The sequence below is a fragment of the Lutjanus erythropterus genome, chromosome 21 (assembly GCF_056507025.1).
Source record: "Lutjanus erythropterus isolate fLutEry1 chromosome 21, fLutEry1.hap2, whole genome shotgun sequence".
In the NCBI taxonomy this organism is placed as follows: Eukaryota; Metazoa; Chordata; class Actinopteri; order Lutjaniformes; family Lutjanidae; genus Lutjanus; species Lutjanus erythropterus.
Window position 1 is genome coordinate 1,014,873 of NC_139337.1, and position 25,305 is coordinate 1,040,177.

General features: G+C 39.2%; 3 protein-coding genes across 7 annotated transcripts in view; 2 read left to right on the forward strand and 1 right to left on the reverse strand.

Annotated features, from left to right (window-relative positions):
• itprid1 (ITPR interacting domain containing 1) overlaps positions 1 to 9,417 on the forward strand; it is a 43,428-nt gene extending 34,011 nt beyond the window's left edge. For 3 of the 5 annotated variants that reach the window (XM_084747507.1, XM_084747511.1, XM_084747510.1), the window contains 5 exons: positions 2,584 to 2,711; positions 3,224 to 3,335; positions 6,815 to 7,090; positions 7,383 to 7,433; positions 8,963 to 9,417. In XM_084747507.1, coding sequence (XP_084603633.1) covers positions 2,584 to 2,711; positions 3,224 to 3,335; positions 6,815 to 7,090; positions 7,383 to 7,430 — 564 coding nt within the window. In that variant the 3' untranslated portion in view covers positions 7,431 to 7,433; positions 8,963 to 9,417. The remainder of the gene's footprint in view (positions 1 to 2,583; positions 2,712 to 3,223; positions 3,336 to 6,814; positions 7,091 to 7,382; positions 7,434 to 8,962) is intronic. The other 2 variants (XM_084747508.1, XM_084747509.1) reach the window with 2 other exon arrangements.
• A 1,191-nt stretch (positions 9,418 to 10,608) lies between these two features.
• ppp1r17 (protein phosphatase 1 regulatory subunit 17) lies at positions 10,609 to 15,544 on the forward strand. The gene is made up of 4 exons (XM_084747479.1): positions 10,609 to 10,916; positions 11,981 to 12,071; positions 12,700 to 12,858; positions 15,390 to 15,544. The coding sequence occupies exons 2-4, from the start codon at positions 12,002 to 12,004 to the stop codon at positions 15,458 to 15,460; spliced, it is 300 nt and encodes a 99-aa protein (XP_084603605.1). The 5' UTR covers positions 10,609 to 10,916; positions 11,981 to 12,001; the 3' UTR covers positions 15,461 to 15,544.
• A 2,659-nt stretch (positions 15,545 to 18,203) lies between these two features.
• On the reverse strand, positions 18,204 to 21,137 carry LOC146307166 (E3 SUMO-protein ligase ZBED1-like). The gene is made up of 4 exons (XM_084747464.1): positions 20,270 to 21,137; positions 19,601 to 20,108; positions 19,212 to 19,398; positions 18,204 to 19,041 (listed from the first exon to the last, which is right to left on the reverse strand). Exons 1-4 carry the CDS (start codon positions 20,871 to 20,873, stop codon positions 18,571 to 18,573), a joined length of 1,770 nt encoding a protein of 589 aa, XP_084603590.1. The 5' UTR covers positions 20,874 to 21,137; the 3' UTR covers positions 18,204 to 18,570.
• Between the last annotated feature and the right edge of the window lie 4,168 nt (positions 21,138 to 25,305).

Sequence of the window (25,305 nt, forward strand, 5' to 3'; positions counted from 1 at the left end):
AAGCATGAAGGCAAAACCAAGGCGTGGCCGGGCGCGTTTGCTATCTTGTGCTCAGCACACTGGAGTAAAACGCGCTTGCGCTTTAGACCAGCCAAAACCTGGTCGAAGCGCAAAGTCTGTGGTCTTTCAGCACAAGATAGCACCCGGCGGGCTTGACCAAAACACACACACGTCTTCACAATCACAAAACACAGTTATTTATGGTCATTCTCTTCCTCCCACGGGAGTGTGGATTAGTTAAGTGTTATTCTAACATTTTTTTTTTCTATCAGCAATAAAATGTAAATATTGAAATTAAAAGCGTTCGCATGTCTCGCGCTTGGCTGAGGCGCACACACGTCTCCACAATCACAGAACACTTTTCATCAATGTTAAACAGCCGTGTGCGCATGTGTCTTTAAAGATAAACTCACTAAAGAGGAAAATAATTATAATTTTAAAGCCTAATAAATCTAAATAGACCTGCGAAGGGAGCACGGCCGCGATCACACCTGTCTGATCGTCTTTATCAGATGAGTCAGCATGACAGCTGGAGCAGCTGTAGTGTTTGTGTCTGTCTGTTTGTTATGATCCAGAAAAACAATGATTGAACAATTATGATCAAGACACTATATTTGACCACAGGACTCCAGCCCAACAGAGAAAAAAGTTATGTGTGCTTCTATCAGAGCTGGTTGGATATATCTGTGCACACTCCAAACTTCAGAACAGAACAACTTGTTTCGCAGCGGGACAGAGGAGCGAGGATGAGAGGAGGAGATGAGGATTAGGTGGGAGAGGAGAAGAAGAAGGAGGAGCACAGACAGCCGCGTATCTGCTCTTCCACCTGGCTCAGGTGTGCCAGCGGAACCGGGAAGCTTCGTGGCTTCGTGGTTAGAAACAATTTGAGACTGGATCTGTTTGCCTCCCCTCTCTACTGCACCATCTCTCTCCCCCTCTCCTCAGCCAGTAAAATTAATAACGATGATGATGCTAATAATAAATTATAAAATACAACACAATTTCAAGGTGTTTCAGTGTAAAACATAACCAGTTACATATCTGCATGACATTTGCAGTTCATATTTATTGTATTGGTTTTTGCAGGCATTTCTGTAAACTATTTCAGTGTGAAGCTGTTTTGGAGACGTCCTGCTGTCTCCATATATTGCGTGCTCTTGCACATTCTCTTCTCAAACCAGGAGATCTGTCTTCTTGCTTTGTAAATCTTTTCTCTTTGTTTCCTCCTGGTAAATCCGCCATCATGCTGCCTCTGCTTGCGCTGCTGGGCACCTGCCTCTTAAAAGGTGATGAGAGCTGACTTTCTGATTGGTTTATTGCATGTTTGGCCTAAACTCGCCTGTGAATTAATGAAGGCACCTGGGCACATCTGATAGGTGTATCCTGCTTTGCGCTGGTGGCGCAAAGGGCGGGGCAGGGCAAAATATCACTCCTGCCCCTGGCACAAGACGGCAAAGGTGGATTTGGACACGCCTTGAATAAATTAAATCCAATGCGCCTCCCGCTTGCTTTCGATCAGCACAAGACACGACCCTAAGGCACAAGCACGTTTTACCCCAATGCGCTGAGCACAAGATAGCAAACGCGCCCAGCCACGCCTTGGTTTTGCCTTCATGCTTAGACCTCCCGCCCACAGCAGCACAGACCCAGCGCAAGTGCGTTTGCTATCTTACCCACATGGCAAAAATGGCACTTGCGCTGGCGTAAGATAGCAAAATCACTTGCGCTGGCGGTGCAATGGCTTTGCGCCAGGCATAAGATAGGGCCCATTAACCTGCGCTAGGGGAGGACTGCCCACCACACGTATACAATGAGAGATACTGTAAATAGACTCAAACTGAACCAAATGAAAACCAAATCAACTGAGTGCTGGACTAAGGTTCAGTTTGTTCCTTGTACAGAATGTGGTAATAGCCTGTAATAGGAAAACCAAAGACTGGCACCACTGGCTCATGCACCACTTTGCACAAGTTTCATGGCTAGCATAGGTTCCCCTCCATGCTTGGAAGGGGAGAGTGAGGTGACATGTTTGCAATTTGCAAGTTTACCATTGGATGCCACTAAATCTTCCACACTGATCCTTTAAGTAGTTAGTTTAGTTAGTTAGTAGTTAAAGAAGTATAAAATATATCATTATAAGTCATGTATTCAAAGTTTTAATTAAGTTTCACTGACTGTTAAATAAAATCATTTATATCTGTTGTAAGAAGTGTACATTTACAGTGTAAATAAATTATGATAGCAAGAATGTTTTTATTAAATCACGATAAATATCTGTTAAATTAAAGTACATTGTTTTAATGCAGGAAAAACTAGTTTTAATGTGAGACAAAATCCAATTCATAGATGTGAAATGATTGAAAACCTGATGTTGATTACATTTACAGTTATTTTTCCATTATTTTACGTTTTACTTGAACTTGTCTACAGTTTATCAACAGAAAAATCTAAAACTTTTCATTAATAAAAAATAAAATTTTTACTATGTTGCTTTTTACAGTGCAGGTCTAGATCTTGATTTTTTTGTATTTTGGAATGTCTTTGCAATTGTGGCTAAAAGTGAACTGTTGCACTGCTCCACAGTACTCTCTGGATGAACTGGAGAAGATGATGCTGTGTCTGCAGCAGTTCTGCTCTGTGCTCAGCAACATGGAGGAGCAGCTCTCTGAAGACCAGGCTGCAGTTTACAGTTCTCTCTCTGACCAGGACAGGTACACACTGGACTTCACAAAGCTCCAGCAGTTTACAATGCTATATTTGGCTTTAGTTTACACTTGGGTGTTAGTGTTCTTCAGTTTATGAAGTTGTCCCCCCCCCCCCCCCCGGTTCGTGTATTCAAGTAAAGAGAGAAGAAAAAGAGGGGGTCGGGGAGGGAGGGATGTGGAAACAGAGTCAAAGGGTGAGGAAACGGATGAGGTGTGTTTAAGTACTCCAAGTACGGAAATGAATCCGTCTGAGGTGTGGTCTTTGTTCCTGAATCTTGTTATAAAACTTCATTTGTTGAGTCTTCTATTGTTCATATTGTGTATATTGTTCCTATATTTTTTTATATTTTCTTATAAGGGTGCAAACTTCTGGCTTCTGAAAGCAGGGCAGACCAGAAAAAATTTGGGAGTCACTGTCTTATCTTACCCTTTAAAACTGGTGTTTATTAAATCACCTTTAGGAAGAGCCAGTCTGCTCTTTCCTTTACTGAACCATCTGTTTGTCTGTGTGTATGTAGGGAGAAGGTTCGGGACATCGAGGAACTGAGGCGAGCAGTGAAACAGGAGGCTGCAGAGCTGGAGATGCAGTTGAATGAACTGGCCCATCACTATGATGATAGCTTGAAAATGGTAATACACACACACACACACCAGCGCTGTGCAGAGACCTTTGGTGGGGCAGGTGCTCAAAGTTAAAAGGGGGCCACGAATTTGCTCCATGGTGCTGGTTCATAACCTGCCCTTTATTATTTGTAGTGCTAAAAATAAAGTAAAAAAAGAATTAAATGATATAGGAATCATGTATTTAAATGTATTTGTGCTTTTATTCAGTTTGACTATCCGCTTTGCACAAGACAGCAAGGTTATAAAAGTTATATATTTTATATTTATGCATATTATATTGAATTTGTGTGTATATATACAAATGTTAGAAACAAGTACTGATGTGTTTAAATGAGAGGTTGAGAAAATCACAATTCAAATTCTTCTAATTATTATTGTTATTGTTGTTGTATTTATACTGTAATAGTCCAAAATTATGTGAATATGCATGTACATTGCATAGTTTTAGAGAAATAACAGCCCATGCCTCATTGCCTCTAGAAACATAGGAAAAACACTGCAACTCACTTGACATTAAAATGATACAGATCTCTAATGCACTTTGCCCATGACAAAAGAAACATATAGAAACAAAAAGAAGCCTGACATACTTTTTCCTCTCAGCACACTGTGTGTGGTTAACTAGCGGCTATAACTTATGCGAGGTGTGTGCAGAGTCAGACGCACACACGCAGGATGCTCACGGATCGTATCACGGTTTTGAGTCACGGATCGGATCATTTTTCAGATCAGCAAAAAATAAAAAAGTGGTGGGATTGGGGTTAAATTATTTTAAAAACGCACTTGTCTTTGATCTTTGTCTGTCTGTAATTATCACCATAGTTATGTAATGTAATAATAATGATAATAGTAATGATAATGGTAATAATATTAAAAACTTCAAACTAATACAGTGCTGTACTATGTATACACTATACATATATTAGATCATTATACACTGTACAGTATATTACACAACTACACTCTGTAGTCTGGCTCAATGTCCCGCCTACAGCAGCACATCTGATTGGTTAGAAGTCATGATCGATCAGCAGACACACTGTGTCACAGATGGGGTGAGACAGAGCTGCACCAGTGAGCAGAGAAGAGCTGTGTAGAAGTTAAGACATGACATCACCAAAGTTTCAATGAACATCACAGTTTTATGATCTGTTTCTTTGGTGATAGCATATTTACATCAGTGAAAAAAATTATGGTCTGGATTTCACTCAAGGCGATGTGACGGCGTTTAAATCAGTCGCTCTTCACAGAGATGAGCTGCACACAGCACCATCTGTCTTTTCACTGCAACTCTGCATTGAGATTTCTCATATTATAACTTATACAAAAGTAATAGTGACAATAAAACTATGATGCTCACATGTGGTCCGCGGATCACACGCGTGCCGAACTGTAGAGGGCGATCCGTTGCTTAGCAGCTACAGGGCACATCTGGGCAGTGAGGGCACATCTATGTGGATCACGTGACCAACCGAGGGTAGATCTGAATTATTATTATTTTGTTTTATTTATTATTTTGGGCCACACAGACAGACTTTTACACACACACTTACAAAAAACAAACAAACAAAAAACACTTTGACAGAAGGGCACTTTGGGCATCAAGGGTCAAAGGGGCAGGTGCTACAGCACCCTCCGCCCCCCCCTCTGCACGTGCCTGACACACACACACACTTAGTCACACCCACACACTGAGTCTTGGGCACAATATGCACTGATGATACCTGACTAATCCTGTAAACTATAATAATTAAAATGTGATAAATTATTGTCAGTTATTAAATAATGTATCATTTTACTGACTATGAGGCCTTTGAGGTGACCATATTCATTAGACCCCACAAACAGTAGCGTTGAGCAGAACACACTAAGGACTGGAGTTAGACATGTAAAGTTTAAGGGTTTCCTTGTGGCCTGACATGTTTTCTTGAGGGTGCTACTTGGGGAAAGTGAGTGGAATGACCAAAAGGCCTCACTAGACCTGAAGTGTGTTGTCGTGTTGATAAGAATGTTTCAGGTTGTGCTGCTGATATGAAAACTGATCGGAGCAAAGTTAATGTTCATTATTCTCAAAATCGCAAAATTGAAATTTTGAAATTTTTTATCCAAAAAATTGTGGCTGACAGCGATGAACATGTTGGAATTTGTTCCATATTGTCTTTCTTTGATGGTACATAACAGAGCGACAAGGAACACAGAGACAGAGAAAGGGACATGGATGGTGAGGGTCTGAACCACTCAACCACCAGAATTTACCTTGCAAAGCACCTGGATTTGCAAGATCACAAAATCATGTGAGAAACCATCTAGCTAGGTTTAAGTTCTGTTTGTGTCTGCTTCAAAGTGGTGCAGCCACTCAGCATCCTAGGAGGGACTACTAGCAGCTACAGGCATGGTTTTAGGTGTGACAACAGCAAGAGGCTTCCATGGACACGACTCTGAAGAGATTAGTATAGATACTGTGAAAGCATCAGAACTGGAGAGTTTTTTGTCATTGAAAGAAGAACAATGACCAGCTCTGAAGAATTTTCTCCATGGAGAAGATGTTTTCGCTCTTCTCCCACCCAGCTTCAGCAAGAGTTTGATTTGACCTGTTGACGTTAGCCTGTGTTAGTTCAATCAGGAGAGACTAAGAGTAAAAGAGAATTGTTTTAATGGCACGTGCATGATATATGAAACATGAACAGTCTTTGGCGGTTAGACCCCATTGAGGTGAAACAATTTGTATATATATATATATGGGGGTGATGAAGCTGTAGTGAAGAGAACCCCCCCGGCGTCTAGACACTGGTGGTGGTGAAGAAGTGCGAAGCAGAGACTGGTGAGGTGAAGTGGCTCCGGACTCCTGCTGCCTGGACCTGAAGACTGGAGGAGAGAGGGGAGGAGGAGGAGGATCAAGGTGAACATCTTCTGGCTACCTGGGTCCAATGACTGGAGGAGAGAGGGGTGGAGGAGGGTCGCGCGACTGACTGAATGACAACTGATGGAGCAAAGACAGAGGCGATTTAAAGTTTTGGCAGCAGCAAATTGACTGGCTATCGCGACCGTGGCAAAATCTGATTGGATAGTAAAGACGAAGGTGAACGCCCACAAACAGCTGATTAGAGGGAATAGGAGGGGAGAGACGGAGTAAAGGAAAGTTATGAATGAAGGCAGTGTAATAGAAGGTCTTCCTGACTGAACTTATGCTGAGCTTCATATGTGATCGATGGTTCATCCAATTACCTGCCAAGTGTTTTTTTTTAAAGTGCCTGCCCTTTTCCAAACAGTTTCTAAGGATGATTTTTCAGATGGTTCTGTGGAATCATCTGACATGTCAGGTTATACCAGTACACCAGAGCTTTGCATTTTTGTAATGACTTTTTGTTGCTAACTTTCTTTTGGTGTTTTAGAATGATATTCAATTTATTTTCCATTTTTGTGTTGTGTATAAGTAGTGTTGTTAATGATTTGTTTTACTGTATGTTTTCCTTGTGTTTGAGTAGAAAATGCACAGACTCTTAGATGAGCAGTCTCTGCTCTGCTCTCAGCTCAGAGTCTTTCTTCCTGGAGTTAGCCCCGCCTCCAACAGGACAGTATCCACTCAGTGCTGTCTGCTGCCACAGATTCCTCTGGCTGATGTGCAGAACGGCCACATCTGGAGCACCTGGAATGTGGACTCCCCCAGACAGTCACCTCCTGGATCTGAGAGCATGTGTGAGGGTCTGGGCTGTGCTCCCACCAAGGCAGACAAGCTGGACATAGTGAGCTTCCTGCAGAGAGTAAGATCATCTCATTCTGACCTGTAGAGTGAGCGGTTGACTATTGTTTCCTGCTGCCTGTAACACTTCACACAGATGACATCTTTTTAAAAGTTAAATTCACATTCCTTGAGCTTTTAAAATATATAAATATTAATTAAATATTCAGGTGAATTGCAAAACAGAAAAGATGTTTCATTGCTGAGCACAGTATATGCAGAATATGCTGTTTGATCAATCAATGTATTTACATGAGATCAGATGTATTCATACTGCATTGTAAATGCTGAATCCTGTGTGTTTTGTTTTCCAGTTGAAGGATTCTTTGCGTCATTCTGTGAACACAGACTCGTTGGAATAAAAGGTGAGTTAGCAACAACTGCTTCTCATAAAAACTCATGACCAAAGGCTCTATTTTTTTTTACCTAACCTAATATATATATTAAAGCATGTGTATCTGAAACAAGGGAGCACCACATTATAGTGCAAGGTCACAACTAAAACTCTGTTTATGTACAAAAACAGAGATTCATTGCAAGTATGAATTTTCTAGTCAGAATGATAAAGAATTATAAAGCCTTGCACACACAATGGTCCTGTGTTATAAATCTCTGTCAGTGTGAAACTGTGTACAAGCCTCATTTCCACTTTCAAAAGTTTTGCCATAAATAAATGTAGACCCATCCTTCATCAGTGTACAGAACAGAACAGACCAGAACTTGTGATAGCATCAGAAAATTCTAAATTTGATTATTTCACTTACATAAATCACATTCATGTAACTTTGTTTAAATCTATATTTCTCTCACCCACTATCACATGATCAGTCATCTCACATCCCATTCACTGTTCAACTCTCAACTTCCAGCAGCAGCTGACAGTACAAATGGCCTGTCACTTGTTGTTGATTGTTGTTCTTTGGCTGGTGACCATGTGCAGAATGATGTCTGATGAGGTATTCTTTATCAGGAATTAATGGCCTCCACATCCTTGTCGAGCTTTAGCAATTATATAATTCATACCACATGGCGAGACAGTGTGCACCCAACATCAATCTTTGGGGTTACCAGCAGATTCACACTCTACCAATATTGCCTTGAGGCTGTTTTTACTTTTACACATAAATATATCAACTAAATAATTGTTAAAGTGCTATGAATAATTATGAAATAATTATAATTAACCACTCATGTATGTAATACTTCCATAGATGAAAATGTAGTTATTATCTAGTCATCCCAATTGAGGGTCGGGTTTATTTTTCTAGTCCACAAAACACTGCAAGAGTTTCACAGGAAAACAGTGTCGCAGAATCTCCCGAACAATGGAAGTGAATGGTGACCAGTTTTCAAACGTAAAAAACAACTGGAAAAGAAACATAAAATGCCTCCATACTGCTCATAATCCAAGTCTCTTAAAGTCCCAGCATGCCGTTTGCACACCGTCACACCACACACAACCAGTTCAGACTGTGTGCATGTGCACATGACCATGGCTCAGGCTAAAAACATGATATAAACATTTTTTTGAGTCAACTTGGCATGTTGGGGCTTTGTAGAGGCACTTTATGCTTTTATTCAGTTGTTTTTTACATTTGAAACCTGGTTAGCGGTGTTTTATGGACTACAAAACTAAACCTGACCTTCAATTGACATGAGGGTGAGTAGATAATGGCTCAACTTTCATTTTTGGGTTAACTATCCATTTAATAAGCAACATAAATAGTATAATAAACTTAAATAATTAAAATAACCCAAAAATGTAGTATGTTTAGTAACTAGGTTTACACTAATAATGATAATAATGATTTATTCATACCTTCAGTGAGTGTATAGTTGTGGATTATTTGCTTTTGTGTTAATTTTTGGATTTGTGCTTCTTTGTGTGTTTCAGGTGTTGCATGTGTTGCTGCATGGGACTGCATCTGACTGATAAGAAATTGAACTCTTCAGTTCACTGCAGCATGTGCTTTATCTTTTATCTTTTATTTTTATGTTTTAAAAGCCTTTCGTGGGTATTTATCACATTTTGTGGTTATATTTAACATTTGACTCAGTAGTAAAACTGGCTTTTTAGTGGTGCTGAGGCTAGGACCACTACAAGCTGCATGACATGCAAGACAAATGTATAATCTTAGGACCTGAGATGAGAGCAACTGTAACAGCATAGGATAGGCTGTTTTTAATGCTATTTAAACAGCTTAATTACAAGGTAAAATATGTTAATATGAACCTCAGAATTAGTTACTTAATGAAGATGTTATTAGTGTACACACCACACCTCTGCTCAGTGAATGCACAATGCTTCCTATGAATAATACCACTACAATAAAGCTTTGAACAGTGAAACATGTTTTTGTTGTTTTATTGTGTAAAACACATGAAGGCGGTTGTGCTGTGCTGCAAAGGAGCTTTGGAACAATTGCTCCAAAAAGAACAGCACACACTTCAGAGCAGGATGTGCTAATTACCAGAGTACAATCCCTCATCAAGACTTCAAAAGGCTGCAGCTTGATTGGACCATGAGGCCATGAGGAGTGTTTCATCATAGGATTGTAGGGAAAAGAGCTTATATAATAGAGCTGCTATAGAGAGAACATGAACACAGACAGTCTGCTGCTTCTGGTGACCAGGAGCAACCAATCAGGTTTTACACACACACACACACACACACACACACACACACACACAACACACACACACACACACACACACACACACACACACACACACACACACATGTATATATATATATATGAAGTTTGAATATATGGATATATAAACTTGAGAATATGAAATTAAATCTGATGTCATCCTACTGGCGCCACCTTGTGTTTGTGGAAACAAACTAATATCTGCTGACTTTAACTCGGTCTGTAATTAGTCTGTTTTACACACATACGTATATACATATGTATATATATATATATATATATATATATATATATATATATATATATATATATATATATACATATATACTTCATAATGAAGTTTGAATATATGGTTATATAAACTTGAGAATATGAAATTAAATCTGATGTCATCCTACTGGCGCCACCTTGTGTTTGTGGAAACAAACTAATATCTGCTGACTTTAACTCAGTCTGTAACTCTGGCTTCAACACTCCACACTGACCAACTACAGCAGCCTCAAGGGATCAAAACCGCCTTTAAACACAATGGAGACATGTATTTCCACACAAGGCTGGTAGGGAGATGATGGGAGAGACACAAGTTGCTTGCACAAGTGTTAATGATCAGAGGTGTTTGAATTTATGGTGCTTTGTGCTTGCTAATTTAATGAAAGTGGTCAGTGTGTGACATAAAGGCAACAAAACACACACAGCACTACATCATGTAAATTAAATATTAAGAATAATATAGTATTTGTTATGACTTCATTTATTGTCCTTTCAAATGCTAAATTTTTAATATATGGCTATTTTACAGCTGCATGTTTTTTGATTGGGGGCGGGGGGGGGGGGGGGTTGCTGAACTCCAAACTTCAACTTTGGGGGGGGTCATAAAACCCACTACCTGTAGGTCGTAAATGGCACTTATGTGTATTACTACTACTTAGAATCTGCTCAAAAGAGAGTCACATAGAAAGCAAATGACAATATATGAGATTTTTGTATATTCCAAAGGAAACAGTACATCAAGTGTTAAATAACGACTTCCTCTGCCTCTCAGTCAAAATTGTAACTCTAGCTCCAACAGCTGGTGGGGGTTGGGGAGTATCTGTGGCAGATAATGGATGCAGAGGAGAAAGGATGCTCCTCCTCGAAGCTTCATAACCAGAGTCACACTGCTCCGTCTGTCTGTGTGACACTGCTGAGACTGAGGTAAGAACACACTGATTCTTTATTTATCAAGCTTGATTTTGCTCTATTCTCTTTTCTTCCATTAGGTTTTATGGTTTGTTTTCTTTTGTTTTCTTTTCTGTTATTTATTTTCAGTTAAATTCATCACCGCTTTTGTTTCTTTTTAGATCTTCAATTTTTCCCTGTCTCCTAGAAATGACATTAATATACAACAAATGTGCAACAGCAAACTTTTAGGGAACTGTGATGCTGACCGAAATACATAAAAAATAATACAATTTTCAATTTCATAATGAAGAAGTGTTGTTCATTAATGTACCTGGAAAGTTACAGAAAATGTTAGACTGTAAAATGTTCAGTGACAACAAATTTCATTTGTCTTCTGGCACTGACACTTTGCTGCAATCACACTCTCCAGTCATAGAAAGTACAGCGTTGTTTAAAAGTCAGCAGTCACTTGCGAAATTAAATTATTTATTAAAATTTAACTGAAATAGTGATTTTCTCTAGCCTTAACCTTAGTGGTAGTGTGTTTGTTGCCATAGTGTTGCTTTGGTGTTAGTACCAACATACTAAGTGCAGGACACCACAACATAACTACAAAAACAATTTACAAATGTAATTTCAGGAGACACAGCTCACCTTTTGTGCATCTGTCATTCTTGTCTGGAAAATGCATATATATGTACATATACATACACATGGATATTATATTTTCTTACTTAGTATAAATTGTTTAAAAGCTATAGCCTCTGTATGAAGATCTAGAGGGTAAAGATTAGTGTTTGTATGTTTGATTATGTTTGATCAAAGCTTGTGTTGATGCAGTTTTCTCTAAACATGAAACAGATGTGTCACACACACACACACACACACACACACACACACACACACACACACATACACACACACACACACACAGAGGACTGAAGTGCTCTATCCTTTGTTGGTGCCATAAGGTCCACTAATGAATAATGGATTGTGAATGTGCGTGTGTGTGTGTGTGTGTGTGTGTGTGTGTGTGTGTGTGTGTGTGTGTGTGTGCGTGTGTGCGTGTGTGCGTGTGTGTTATGTGATCTGTGTAGAAAGCCCAGAGGACCTCCAAGATGACGACTGGCTGTGTGAGGACGACCCTGGAGTCTGAACATCGACTAATGACGCAGGAGAGCACACACTGTAAGCACAGAGCTTTTTATAATAACAACAATAATAATAATAAAACAACAACAATAATAATAATATGATAATGATAATTGTGCTTCAGAATGAAACATACTGGCACAAAGGAAATAATAATCAAATAATCAAAACTAATGATTTTCTTTATTTTTATGAGCTGCTTGTTTGAACTGTACATTAGTCTTTATGTTTAGGTTGAAAAGTGCTGGTGCTGCAGTTTGAATTTTTAAAATTTTATTTCAACTGATTTCATATATTGCATGCACTGCAGTAAAAGAGCCTACAGCTTACAATGAATTTTAATAGTTCTTCTTAAGGGCACCTGCCAAGGGATAGTCTGGGAGACACTCAAAGACAAGTTCTTTTGCTAAGGTATACCTCTGAAACCTTCGTGGAACATTAAGGTACATAGATTAGTAAACCAGAAAGTATTATCTGTTGGACAAGACTGCTGTCTGGACAGAAGTCTGTAACTATGTGCATCATGTTTCATCCACATGTAAAAGGTGTGACTGTGTAACTGAACTGAGCTGTTACTGAAGGTCTTTTGTACAAATGTGTCTCTATGGAAACAGGTATGGTGAAGGTTGTTGATAATATAACCATTTCTCTGGCTGTGTGACAGACCAAGAGGTGCTTGACAGCTTGGTGGACAGGGAGTCAGAGGTGAAGGATGATGAAGAGGTGGAGGAGGCTCTCTGTGTGGAGAATCAGGATGAAGACCGACTGAAGAAACCTCGCAGAAAAGACACACCCATCCTCAACTCCCCTCCACATATACCAGGTCAGCACCCTGCTGGGGATAAACCAAAATACAAATATGTTATTCAGGAAAGCACAAATAATGTGATGGAAACAGATATTTCTTCTATCTGAAGTTACTCATTATAATTCAGAAAGTCAGCTCCTCCCCCCCAATATCTGGGACTTAAGCAGAGAAAATGTTAAAAACCATCAGAATCAATGAACTGTGCATATTTAAGAAGTGTGAGTTTTGTTTGGATTGTAGAAATCATATTTTTGTGATGTTTTTTAAAGACCTCTCTGTTGTCATCATATACAAACCACACATATGAACTTTTTATGACCTCACATCACCGGCAGAACAATAATTTTCAATGCCTTCCAAACCATAGATTACAATTACAAAAATGTTAATTTATCATATTTAGGCAAAGAGTGTGGTTTGAGTTGGAATAAATGCTGTGTTAACATTACAGAAACATCTTCATGGATGAACAAGTCATTTGTGAGGATAAAAAAAGTTTTGATCTTGTACTGTAATGAGACAAAATAATCTTAAATCAGCATCACTCACTGTTGTCAGTAGTTCATGACAATGGTTCAGTTTAGGGGTGTCCCGATCCGATATTGATATCAGATATCGGTCCGATATCAGCCAAAAAACGAATATTGGATTTTATCAGACTGCATCTAAAATCTTAGATATAAGCGCTCTGATAAACAGTCCATTTTCTGCTCCAGCACTTCTATCCATAGGTGACTCTGATTGCTGATTATTGTTCTCTGTTTGAGTAACATCACTTGATCAAGCCTTTTCTAACATTCCACACTACAAAATAAGTAATAAAAGTATGTATGATATGTGCTAATATCGTATCGTATCGATATTGGTATCGGCCAATATTCAAGGCTGCAATATTGGTATCGTATCATATATGAAAAAGTTGTATCGGGACATCCCTAGTTCAGTTACCATCATGAGATCTATGGGTGGAACTGGTTGATAACAGCTAGGAAGGCACTGGCCACCCCTAAAATCTGACTGGCCACCCCAAATGCCATCCCATTATCTTCAGGTATGATTGGCTATCGGTCCAGTGAGGGGAGGTATATTAGTTTGAACCAACTCTTTGATGAGAATATATAAATGTGTCTTGTTTTCTTTTGTATGTTTGCTACTTTATTTAAGGTTAATTTACTTTATTGATCATTTTAAAACACATAATGAATGAATAATGTGTATAAAACACTATACACAGCAAATGGATGAGTAAATAATAAATAATAAATAATAAATAATAAAAATAAAACTATTTTATGGTGGAATGCTGAAGACAGTGGTAGAATGGAGGTATATTTTATTTTTGAGGACTTGAATGGATAGTTCACCCAAAAATGAAAATTTGGTCATCATCTACTCACCCTCATGCTGATTGAAGGCTGGGTTTATTTTGTTAGTCTGAAAAGTTTCACAGACAACAGAAACAGTGTTGCAGAATTTTCCAAACAAGTGAAGTGAATAGTGACTAGTTTTGAAATGTAAAAAACAACTGAAAAAACATAAAATGCCTCCATACTGCTCATCTGGCATAATCTAACTCTCCTAAAGTCCTGACATGGTGTTTGCATACGTCACACCACACACACCCACAGTTAAGACAGTGTGCACATGAACAGTGCTCCAAGTTAAGGATCTACAGTGAAGGTTCAGGTTAAAAACATGGTGTAAATAACATTTTTAGCCAACTTGGCAAGTTGGGACTTAAGGAAATTTAAATTATACCAGACGAGCAGTATGGTTGCATTTTATGTTTTTATTCTGTTGATTTTTTACATTTGAAAACTGTTTTCCTGTGAAACTCCAGCAGTGTTTTGTGGACTACAAAACTAAACCTGACCTTCAATCAGCATGAGGGTGAGTAGATTTCATTTTGGGGTGAACTATCCCTTTAAAGAATAAAAGTAAAGATGCCACCCTCTTGTACTGTGATTGGTAGGACTTTTTACTTTTTAAAGTAACATTTTCAAGAGGAATATAACAAACTTGAAAATACTAATCAAAGTAGAGAAGCATAAGATGCCAGTCCAAAAAGTGCACTTTGGTCTACATACACATACTTCATGCCACCCCTGCATAAGCCACACTTGTGCCACCCCAGTCAAAAAGGTTTAGAGACGGCCCTGAGCATGTTCAGTTTGAATGTTTGTTGTGATGTGTTCCAGCTGTTCACAGCACAAAAAATGAAGTATTTTTTCCATATTCAGTGATACATTGCATTCACCATTTGCTTCAATGAGCTGAATAATGACTATTGAATGATCTCAATAAGGAAGTGATATATGATGGTCCATTTGAGTGTCCATTTAGGGTTTTGTAAGTGAATAGAAAACAATGCCTGTTACATCTTATTGGTATATCCACCTGACCCTTTCACCCAGGATTGAGTAAGGGCTCTTATGTTGTCCTCAGCTGCCTCCTGTTGCATTCACCTTGAAAAACAGGATGTCTCTCCAAGCAAACATCACAGTGCACTGGTTTGTTGATCTAAACTCTGTCTTGCTTCTCTTAAGGAGTGAGACTGCTGAAGGCCGAGAAGCAGATGGTCCACTTAGAGGATGAGGAAAAGGATGTGAAGGATTAAAGCCTTTTCTTCATTTTTGTTTTTGTCGATATATGTTTATATGTTCACAAGTCTTATTAAATGTTACTTTGACCAAACATTTGAGCTTCATTTTTCTCTGCTGCTCTTTTTCTGTTCTCCTCACTGCAAAGGAACTATGAATGAAAACAGACTGATTTTTGACATCAGTGGGTACTTTAGTGCACTGGACAAACACACATCTAATTGTTAACACTGAATTCACAACTGGCTTAACACATGTACACCAGTGTTCTCCATATGTCTTTCCCGAAATGATTATCTTGATTACTGATTAATCTGTCAACCATCTTCTCCATTAATCAATTAGATATTTTGTCCATAAAATGTGATAAATTGTTGATCAGTGTTTCTCAAAGTCCAAGATCACATCCTCAAAAATATTCAGTTTACTGTCAGAGATGAGTAAAGAAGCCCGAAAATATTTAAATTTAAGAGAGTGATATCAGAGAATTTTTACTTTATTTAAATTAAAACATTACTTTTAATGATTTATCAATTATCAAAATAGATGCAGATTAAATTAATTAATTAATTAATTAATTAATTAATTAATTGTTGATTAATGATAGATCAATAGTTGTAGCTATACTGTAAGTGTTTTATGTTCATTGTTAGATTTATTAGTTTGTCAAGCTGTTTCTTCCTTTGTTGTGTGCAATTGATTGATTGATTGATTGACTGATTTAAAGACAAATAATGGTGGAATTTCCAGCCAGTGAAGCATTTTCAATAGAGACCATGATAATGAATTGGCAGCTGTGTATGGTAGCATATTGTTCTTTATCTTAAAATTGCAATATTACTAATAATCCTCATTTTTACTTAACAAATCTATAGTCTGATTACACTTTCTGATGGAATACAGTTGTCTTTTTTTGTATCCAGATTACATAATCCCATTACATGTTATCTGTTACTCCCCAAGCCTGTGTACGATATTGCCATTTTCAGCACACGTGGATTAACAAAGTTTAAACAGAGACCCCAGCCAGTGTTGAACGTAAAAGAAGTCCATTCTAGTCACTCACATAACAGCAATCATTGGTTCATCCCACACCCATTCATCTTAGACTGAAGTTGTGAAAGGTACTTCTGTGGTGGAGTAAAGTATTTATGAGGAATTTCAGACTGACAGAGGGACTCCTGGTAATTTGTAGTTACTACACCTCAAAGTGTTCAAGCCCTGAACTGACATACAAGGGCAGTGCAGAGTATCAGATTCACTCTGATGGTGACTGTGGAACCCTGGTAAACACAGTGGAACTGAAAGCCACACAACAGAACCAAAGGTACCTGGACACCGCTGTAGTGTTTTTGTTGTTGTTGTTGTCTGGGTCTGTATTATTTCGTCTTGGTTTAGGCCTCGTAGCTCTAATGTAGTGAATTCTGAAGGCTCCTGCCTGCAGGGATATCTTAGATAATTATATATTTGGCCTTCTGCTGTTTCAACATTGTCTCTGTAAGGAAAGGCAACTCCATAAAGAAATGGTTTTCCCAGTTTGGTGTAGTACAACTGCCTGACCTCAATCCTGACTAGAGCTGGGCATCAGCACTCAATACCTTTAAGCTATTGAATAAAATAACCCAGGTACCAAGTAATATTGAAACTTATCTATATCTGGATTCAATTCTTTTGGTGCCCAGATCTAGAAAAAAATCCTTTTTATTTGGTTTTGCTTGCAGCAAATCATCACATTCTTCATAAAGAAGAACCTTTGAAAAAAGGTATTGAATGAAGTATCCCACTGGTAAAGGTATCACTTTCAGGGTACTGGTACTGGCCCTAGTCTTGACCTCAGTCTCATGAAACAGTGATTGAGAGACAGATCTTGTCAGCCAACATCAGTGTTGGAACTCACTCACCCTAATCCTTTTGTATATCTTTTGTATTTTTTTTTTTTTTCATTAGGGTTTTTTTTTTGTGTGTTATTGAAAAATGTTTGTTTGCGTTTGTGTTTGCACATTTGCTTGCCTTGAATTGTGTTTTTGAAGGAAGAAAAAAGCATATTTGTATTTCAGATTGAACTGAATGAATACATTTGTGGCTAACTGGGAGCAAATCCCAGCAGCAGGTTCAACATGTGGTGGAAGGCTGGAAGAAGAATGGAGGTTCCAGTAGCAGATTAAAGGGATAGTTCCCCCAAAATAACATTTCAATCATTATCTATTCACCCTCATGCCAACTGAGGGTCGGGTTTATTTTCCCAAACAATTGAAGTGAATGGTGACCAGTTATCAAATGTAAAAAAACAACTGGAAAAAACATAAAATGCCTCCATACTATTTGTGTGGTGTAATCCAAGACTCCTTAAGTCAAGAAACTCTAGTGTGTTTTGTGGACTACAAAACTACCCAGACAGCATGCATACGTCTTGCCAACGTTGGCATGATGAATGAAGTTGCATCGCCGTAACATCGTATGGAGAGCGTGTGGTGGAAAATCTGAAAATGAAAACAGGCACGAAGACCAAGACTGTCTTTGTGGTGTTTTAATAGAGCTTTGCACAGGATCAGTACACAGTCACACAGTGTAAAAGGAACTGACAGAGAATCACAAGTGTACCTCTGTCTTAAGGAATAAGGAAAACAAAGAAGGGTTGAGACAGGATGATTATGAAGTGCTTATCAAAGGGGTCAGGATGTTCTTGTGATATCAGATGTTGTTCTTCCGAAGAAGCATCTGTGTGTTCAAGGTAGTGGTGGGCATAGATTAATTTTTTTAATCTAGATTAATCTCACTGAAATCTTGAAATTAATCTAGATTAATCTAGATTAAAATGGCTCGTTCAGAATGCGAAATACCTAAGTACTGACCAAAAGTAAGTCTTTGAGAACGGGTTTCTTAAGCCAGGGGATGCATTAGAACAGGAGCCAAAATGCATCAGTTTGCAAAATGCATCACTGACTGCTTGAGAAAGCTGTTCTACTTTGATACTTGGTGATGAAAAAAACAACATATTCAATAAGATGTACTTGTGTTAAACTGTTTATTCAGTTGAACATGAAAATTTGAATTGTAAGCCTACAAATAGTTAGACGGCTTGAAGAACTGTTTACAGTCAGTAGCTTTTTGTTAATGAGTCCAAGCTCTACTTCTCCTTCTTCCACCAGTCACTCAGGCAGACCAGCTTGTTCACATTTTCTGGTGACAAACTAGATCTCCTCTTCTGCACAATATGGCCTGCTAAGGAAAAAAGTCTCTCGCATGGGACAGTTGTGGCAGGAGTCCCCAAGTATTTACGGGCAATGTGGGCCATCTTACCATAAACAGCAGTGTGCTCCGACCACCACTTCAGTGGACACTGATCTAGACTGGCACTGGGCTCTACCTTGTACCTCTCCACAGTATTGTCAGCTGGTGTTTCTTCATCTGATTCAGAGTCTGATCCCAGCACTAGCACTGCTTTCTTCTTGGGTGGCGCAGTGTTCTCCTCCCCGAGTGGCTGCACAGCAGATTCTTCTCCCTTCACCAACTCAAGTAGCTTCGCCCACACTGCCTCCCTGTCTGCTCTGGGCAAGCACTTGAGGTCTTTAAACCGTGGATCTAGAGCAGTCGCCACCTTTGAGGAATTAAAAAAAAAAAAAAAAGATTAAAAAAATTCACTTTCCAAATCCAGCCTCCATATTTCTTCATGAGTCATTCATCTATTCATTGACTGATCTAGTGGCTTAACAGTCTATAGGCCTAATAGTTAAACAATGCCATTATCTTCTGGTCATTCTGCCATACCTTAAGCCACTCCAGGTTTAATTTCTCCCTCCGCTGACTGAGGTCCTTGGTGAAGGCAGCCTTGAATCGCACAATATAGGCTGGATCCTCATCTGAGATCTTCATCTCGTGCTGGAGGTGGCACAGGGCAGGTAGAACCACAGAGCAGGATACATACTTATCCCCACCAAGGAGCTCAGTGATGTACCTACAGAGAGAGAAAGAGAAAGAGAGTGAGAGAGAGAGAGAGAGAGAGAAATAAGTAAAATGACTGGTTCATTTAACGCAGATTGTTTTCAAGTCCTTAATCAGATGATATTTAAGGGCATGAGTTTCTTAAATAAAAAGTGAATGACATTTAAAATAAATTGTACGGCAATTAATGAACATGCTATCTTTGTAAACCATACCTGCAAGGCTCCAGCAGTTTCTCTAGCTTCGCCAACCTCTCATATTCAGCACTTGTTGGGAGGGCCAGATGGTGCTGCTGTTGAGACAGCGTTGTGTGCAGTGCGTCTCTGTTGCGCCCCACGCGCTTGATCATCTCGAGGGTGGAATTCCACCGTGTCGGAACATCTTGTACGAGTGCCTCCTGATCTTGTCCAAGCGAGGCTTGCTGGGCTTTCAGCTCGTCTGTGTTGGCTGGACTGTGTTTGAAATGCCCCACCATTTTACGGCACTTGGCAAGTGCTGCATCAAAGCCCCCTTCTCGAAGTGACATTACAATTGCTCTCTGTACAACATGGGCAACACACGGCAAATGATCGAAAGGCAGTATCCTTCCTGCAGCCATCATATTAGGAGCGCTGTCTGTTCCAATTGTGCAGATTTTGTCAGCGATCCCCCACTGATTAGCGACCTCGAGAAACTGCCTAGCACACGCTTCTGCAAAGTGACGCTCCTCTGTTTTCATCACACCTAACGGACAGACAAAGTACATCAGAATAAGTTCATTTCTAGTAGTAAACCCATAGCAATCAAGAAGCAAACAGAACGTGTTGATAATTCGTGATGTCGTCGCAATTACAGGCTAAGCAATTGCTAAATAATGTCATTTAAAATGGCATAACGTTACTTACCTAAGGCGAAGGAGTGAAGTTCCCAGCTGGCATCAATGAGGTGCACAGTAACGCCGAGGTAGTTGTCGTTGTTTACAGATGTCCAATGGTCCCCCGTCAGTGCAACACACCTGGCCTCTACCATCTTCGCGTCCTTTGCGGCTTTCTCTGCGGTGTATAGGTCATGTATTCTCCTAACGATAGTTCGCCTCGCAGGTAGTTTATAAGATGGGTCACCTGTGGCCGCCTGAAGAACGAGCTCGAGCCCTTCGTCCTCAACCATGCTAATGGATCGGCAGCTAGTGGCAATCCACTGGGCGAGAAGATTAGTTAGCTTCTCTGATAAAGCTGTGCTGACAGGCTTGCCTCGGGTGCATTCAAACAAAGAAGTTTGGCGGCTACTCTTTGTCGGCGTTTTATCAGTGCTTGAACCGGCATCCGCAGCATTAGCAAAGGGATGCTTTGCGTTCAGGTGGTATTTGAGACTGGAAGAACTCCTACAGTAAACCAGTTCTGCATTGCATAAGGTGCACACAACCTTAGTCTTGTCAATGCCACCATCGGGAAGCTTCTTAAAAATGAATTTTCCCTGAAGCAAGCCTTGCGGCTTCGTGGCTGCATCCATGATAAGACTATCACGTTTGGTGTGGTAGTTCGGGTAATTCACAGGCGCGTAGAGGTTCAAAAACTAGTTCTCGCCCCCTACAGTGCAATTCGGCTATGTATACATCCGCGCTAAAATATCATGGTGAAAGTCATCAGTTTGCTTATTATAGGACCCAGCTCCAAACCCAATTTTGATAATAGATTAACGGCGGTATTTTTTATATCGCTCGATAAGAGTCTCACATTATCGCAGCACGTTAACGCCGATAACGGCCCACCACTAGTTCAAGGACAAGTACAAATCATGAGAACTGACTATAAGGAATAAAATATAGTTCAGCATATATTTTACCACTACAAGCGTTTGCTCATTGGGAAGATGTCGCAGAGACGTCGGCATTTGGTCAAAAATGCTCTCCAGAGGATGTTTGGACGATGAATCAAAGCTGCACAGCGTAGGCTCTCTACAGCTTCTATGACCTTTATTTATTCAGGTCGAATCATTCTATCAGCAAATATGTCACTATCCTACTTATAATGTGATAGGAATATGGCAATATGACAACAAAAAAACAATATGCTTCACCATCAAAATAGCTTCCTAATTTTGTGTGACTGGAGGGACATGACAAAAACAACTGGAGTCTGTTGTGTTTTCCAGAGACGCTGCACTAAACTCAGATACACCTACATGAAGTGGATATTAACTTCACTTACAGTGTAAACACACCAACAATAGCCCATAACCACTACTGAACTATGAGAAAATGTTACACTGAGCCATATTTACAAATAGAGCAGAGTAGAGCTTCCCTTCGATAGCTGCCAGTTAACCGCTAAAGTTAGCTCCGCAGCTGTAAAAACACAGAAGCCCACCAGCTACTAGCTAATGGCTAACGCTAACTAACGTTACCTGACCCTTTCCCAAACTCAACACTGATTTGTTGCTCAGATGGAGATTGTTCATGTGCTGGAAAGACTTAGACTATAGCTACCTAGCAATGGATAAATTAAGTTAGTTGATACATTTGCTGGTCAGGTCTGTGACTTATAAGCAACTAACGTTTGCTAAGCTAGCTAGCTAGCCTGTTAGGAGTCAGCATCTGGGCTCTTCACCTGTGCTAACATACTCAGTCAGGGCTTAACAACTTTTGTTGCTAAATCCCGACTTATCTTGCTAACCCTGAATGTCATATTTATAAAACAGCTATTTTTTATATATTTACTTTAAGTGAGCTTACCTTACCAACACTTGCTCTCAGTTCCGTTGGCACCAACTGGATAACGTGCAATGTATCGATCCATAGCTGACCTATCGCCGACTTTGAAATGGCGCGCATAATCCCGCCCTCTGGCAAACCATGTCCCTGCTATGGGCCGATGCTTCTCAGATGCATTTACAGACATCAGGAGTAGAATGCTGATGCACGATCTGAGGCCGACGTCGGGGAGACGTATGCGTGCTATCTGGGTAAACCTGCCCAACTGCTAATACAAACCATGGTTATCTCTCGCCTCGACTACTGCAATGCACTTCTAACAGGCCTCCCGGCCTGTGCTGCGAAACCGCTACATATGATCCAGAATGCGGCAGCGCGTCTGGTCTACAATCAGCCTAAAAGGGCACATGCCACCCCTCTGTTCATTGAGCTACATTGGCTACCCCTGGCTGCCCGCATCAAATTCAAATCACTAATGCTAGCCTACAAAGTACTCAAAGGTTCTGCACCTACCTACTTAAATGCTCTCATTAAAGCTCATGTTACCCCTCTGCAACTCCGGTCATCAAAGGAAAGCCGCCTGGCTGTCCCAGCACCTCGCACAAGACAATCCAGACTCTTTTCATGCGTTGTGCCACGCTGGTGGAATGACCTACCAAGCGCTACCAGAGCAGGGGCGTCCCTCTCTGCCTTCAAAAAGCTCCTGAAGACCCAGCTCTTCAGAGAGCATCTCCTGTCCTGATCTAGTGATACTCTTCTAGGGCCTCTTCTATGTAGCTTGATTGTTAATCCTCTTTTTGTAAGTCGCTTTGGATAAAGGCGTCTGCTAAATGCATAAATGTAAATGTAAATGTAAATGTAAACCTGACCTTCAGTCAGCATGAGGGTGAGTAGATAATGATTGAATTTTCGTTTTTGGGTGAACTATCTCTTTAATGACCATGGTTTTAGAATAACAGCTCATCAGCGGGACAGTGTTCAATTAGTAACAATTATAACTAAAGACTTTGAAATCAATATAAAACAAGTGACCAGGGGAAATGAACAGAAAAATCATTCCAAGTAAATATATTTCCAACAAGATATTTGTCCAGAGTTGTCTTTAAATGTCTACAGATTTCTCTACAGGAGAAAAGTTATGTCTTTTATGTTGGCCAGTCTGTGCATGAGTTTGTCACCCATATCGGTATCCATTCCCAGGTAAATGTAGTGCAGCTGCACGCCACTTCAGTCCCACTGAGGGTCCAGCCCAGAGAAAATAAACTGTGATGTTACAGGAATTCACCTCAATACACCATACACACTAAGCTCAGCATCACTGGCTGCCATTATGAATCCAAATGTAACATATTCAGTAACATGTTATGTTTCCTGCCCACATGCTCTGAAGCTTTTATTGGTGCAGGGTTGTCTAAAAGTGGCAAAACACATTTGTCTCAACCTGATGATGTGTTGAGATTGGTAAGGTACTCAAACGTCATTGGTCATTGAAATTATGCATTTTAAGTTGACATTTTTTTATTCATGTGAATTCCTGAGCACATGTAGATATAAAAGTTTTGTATACTACCAAAAGCGGCTAATGCATGTAGCTTGCTGCTTAATGAAATAAACTATATCTGATAAAGGAAAATTGTATTTTTGTAGTGATCTCATCCTACCAACATATGTAACATCCAAGGACTACTAACTTAAAAATAACTAAGAAACAACCATTTATCAAAAGATCTTCTCAAATCAAAATGCTATCTGAAGAAAAAAAAATTATACTTATTATTTTAGGAAAGTTTATTTGTGTCTGTGTCCCCCTGATAGTGTGTGATCATTTAAATAAGGATCCATGGCAAACATAAACTCATTTGGATTGCATGAAAATTAGGGTACAAAGGAGAAAGATCTGCACACTGTGTAGGTTCCAAATAAATCATTTAATTCTCTTTAAGGAGAGTCTCTTTTAAGGCAATGTTTCGATCTTCTAGATCTTCCTCAGGCAAATGACAGAGAAAAAAACGGGCATTTCTTGTAGAGACAGTTAAAAAAATAAAACAGAAACAGAAAACAGTGATATCAAAGCATTAGGAACAAAGTCATTGACTCAGTCATGAAAAACTGGAACGATATATATGAATGATAATTTAAATAAAGGATCTGTGATATATGACAAACAGTCAATCTCTGGGGTCAGTAGGTTTAAGGCTAAATGTAGTTTGTATTTAGCAAATTAATATTTCTTTTCTAGGATGTTAAATAGCAGTTTGTCACACTCACATACAATACAGTGGTACAGAATTGAATATAACATTTGGAATTAATCATTAGACTACCGCAATGTCATAATCGTAGGCCGTGATTGGTTAAAATAATCATTTTACATGTTTTGGCCAATCAGAGCTAAGCATGAAAAAATAAGTAGACAGATACAGCAGCAGCTTGTTCTCCTCTGCTAAAACTTCCCACAGGCTCATCCCCTCTACCTGCTGTGCAGGTCTTACTGTTTAATCATTTTAATCAGAATTTGAAATACAGAATTTTTTCAAAGAAGAGAGAAACTTAATAAATTATACTGAAATTTGGTAAAGGTTTATTTCAACCAATCACTCTTTTTTATTTTGATCTCTCTCTTTCTCCTCAAAAATAGAGCAGGAGCAACCTGCTTGGTTGGACAAGCTGTGGAGTATTTACCCTCCAACTTCCATAAAACAATGACCTATACAATAGTTCTATCAATTTTAAATGTCATTAATGTCAACGATAATAAATGCTTGTATTGATTATAGAACAGTTAAGCTGTCAGGAATGTTTGAAGTATAATACTACCCTCTTCAAACCACTATTCATCACTCTATAGATGCTACTACTACACTGTACAAAAAGAAAAGTTTAGAAAACTTCAAAAAATAAGGCAAACAGCTAAAAAATATGCCTTTTTGAATTTCCTCAACAAAGGGATAATTTTTGTGTTGACTTACGTTAAAAGTTTTACTTTTACACTATACAGATATACTTATGTATAGTAATGTTAAGTTTAAGAAAATATTCTAGTTCATCCAACGTAAAGTTTTCTCAATTTAACTACATGAATAGATGTGAACGGTAATAGTGTTAAGTTTGACAAACTTATGGCTGGGACAGCAATTAGCTGAGCAAACTCAAAAAGGCTTTGCAGCTTTACTTTATTCAACATTTCTTTCCCTTTCTTTTTGCAGAGTACTGACAGTGTTGCAGCTACAA

What these genes read in the sequence shown, in the direction of transcription:
- ppp1r17 (XM_084747479.1), top strand. Translation starts at nt 12,002, where the DNA reads ATGACGACTGGCTGTGTGAGGACGACCCTGGAGTCTGAACATCGACTA. An exon ending in GACGCAGGAGAGCACACACT is followed by an intron (nt 12,072 to 12,699) that starts GTAAGCACAGAG and finishes GCTGTGTGACAG; the next exon opens with ACCAAGAGGTGCTTGACAGC. An exon ending in CTCCCCTCCACATATACCAG is followed by an intron (nt 12,859 to 15,389) that starts GTCAGCACCCTG and finishes GCTTCTCTTAAG; the next exon opens with GAGTGAGACTGCTGAAGGCC.
- LOC146307166 (XM_084747464.1), bottom strand. Translation starts at nt 20,873, where the DNA reads ATGGATGCAGCCACGAAGCCGCAAGGCTTGCTTCAGGGAAAATTCATT. An exon ending in ACTTCACTCCTTCGCCTTAG is followed by an intron (nt 20,109 to 20,269) that starts GTAAGTAACGTT and finishes TCTGTCCGTTAG; the next exon opens with GTGTGATGAAAACAGAGGAG. An exon ending in AAACTGCTGGAGCCTTGCAG is followed by an intron (nt 19,399 to 19,600) that starts GTATGGTTTACA and finishes CTCTCTCTGTAG; the next exon opens with GTACATCACTGAGCTCCTTG.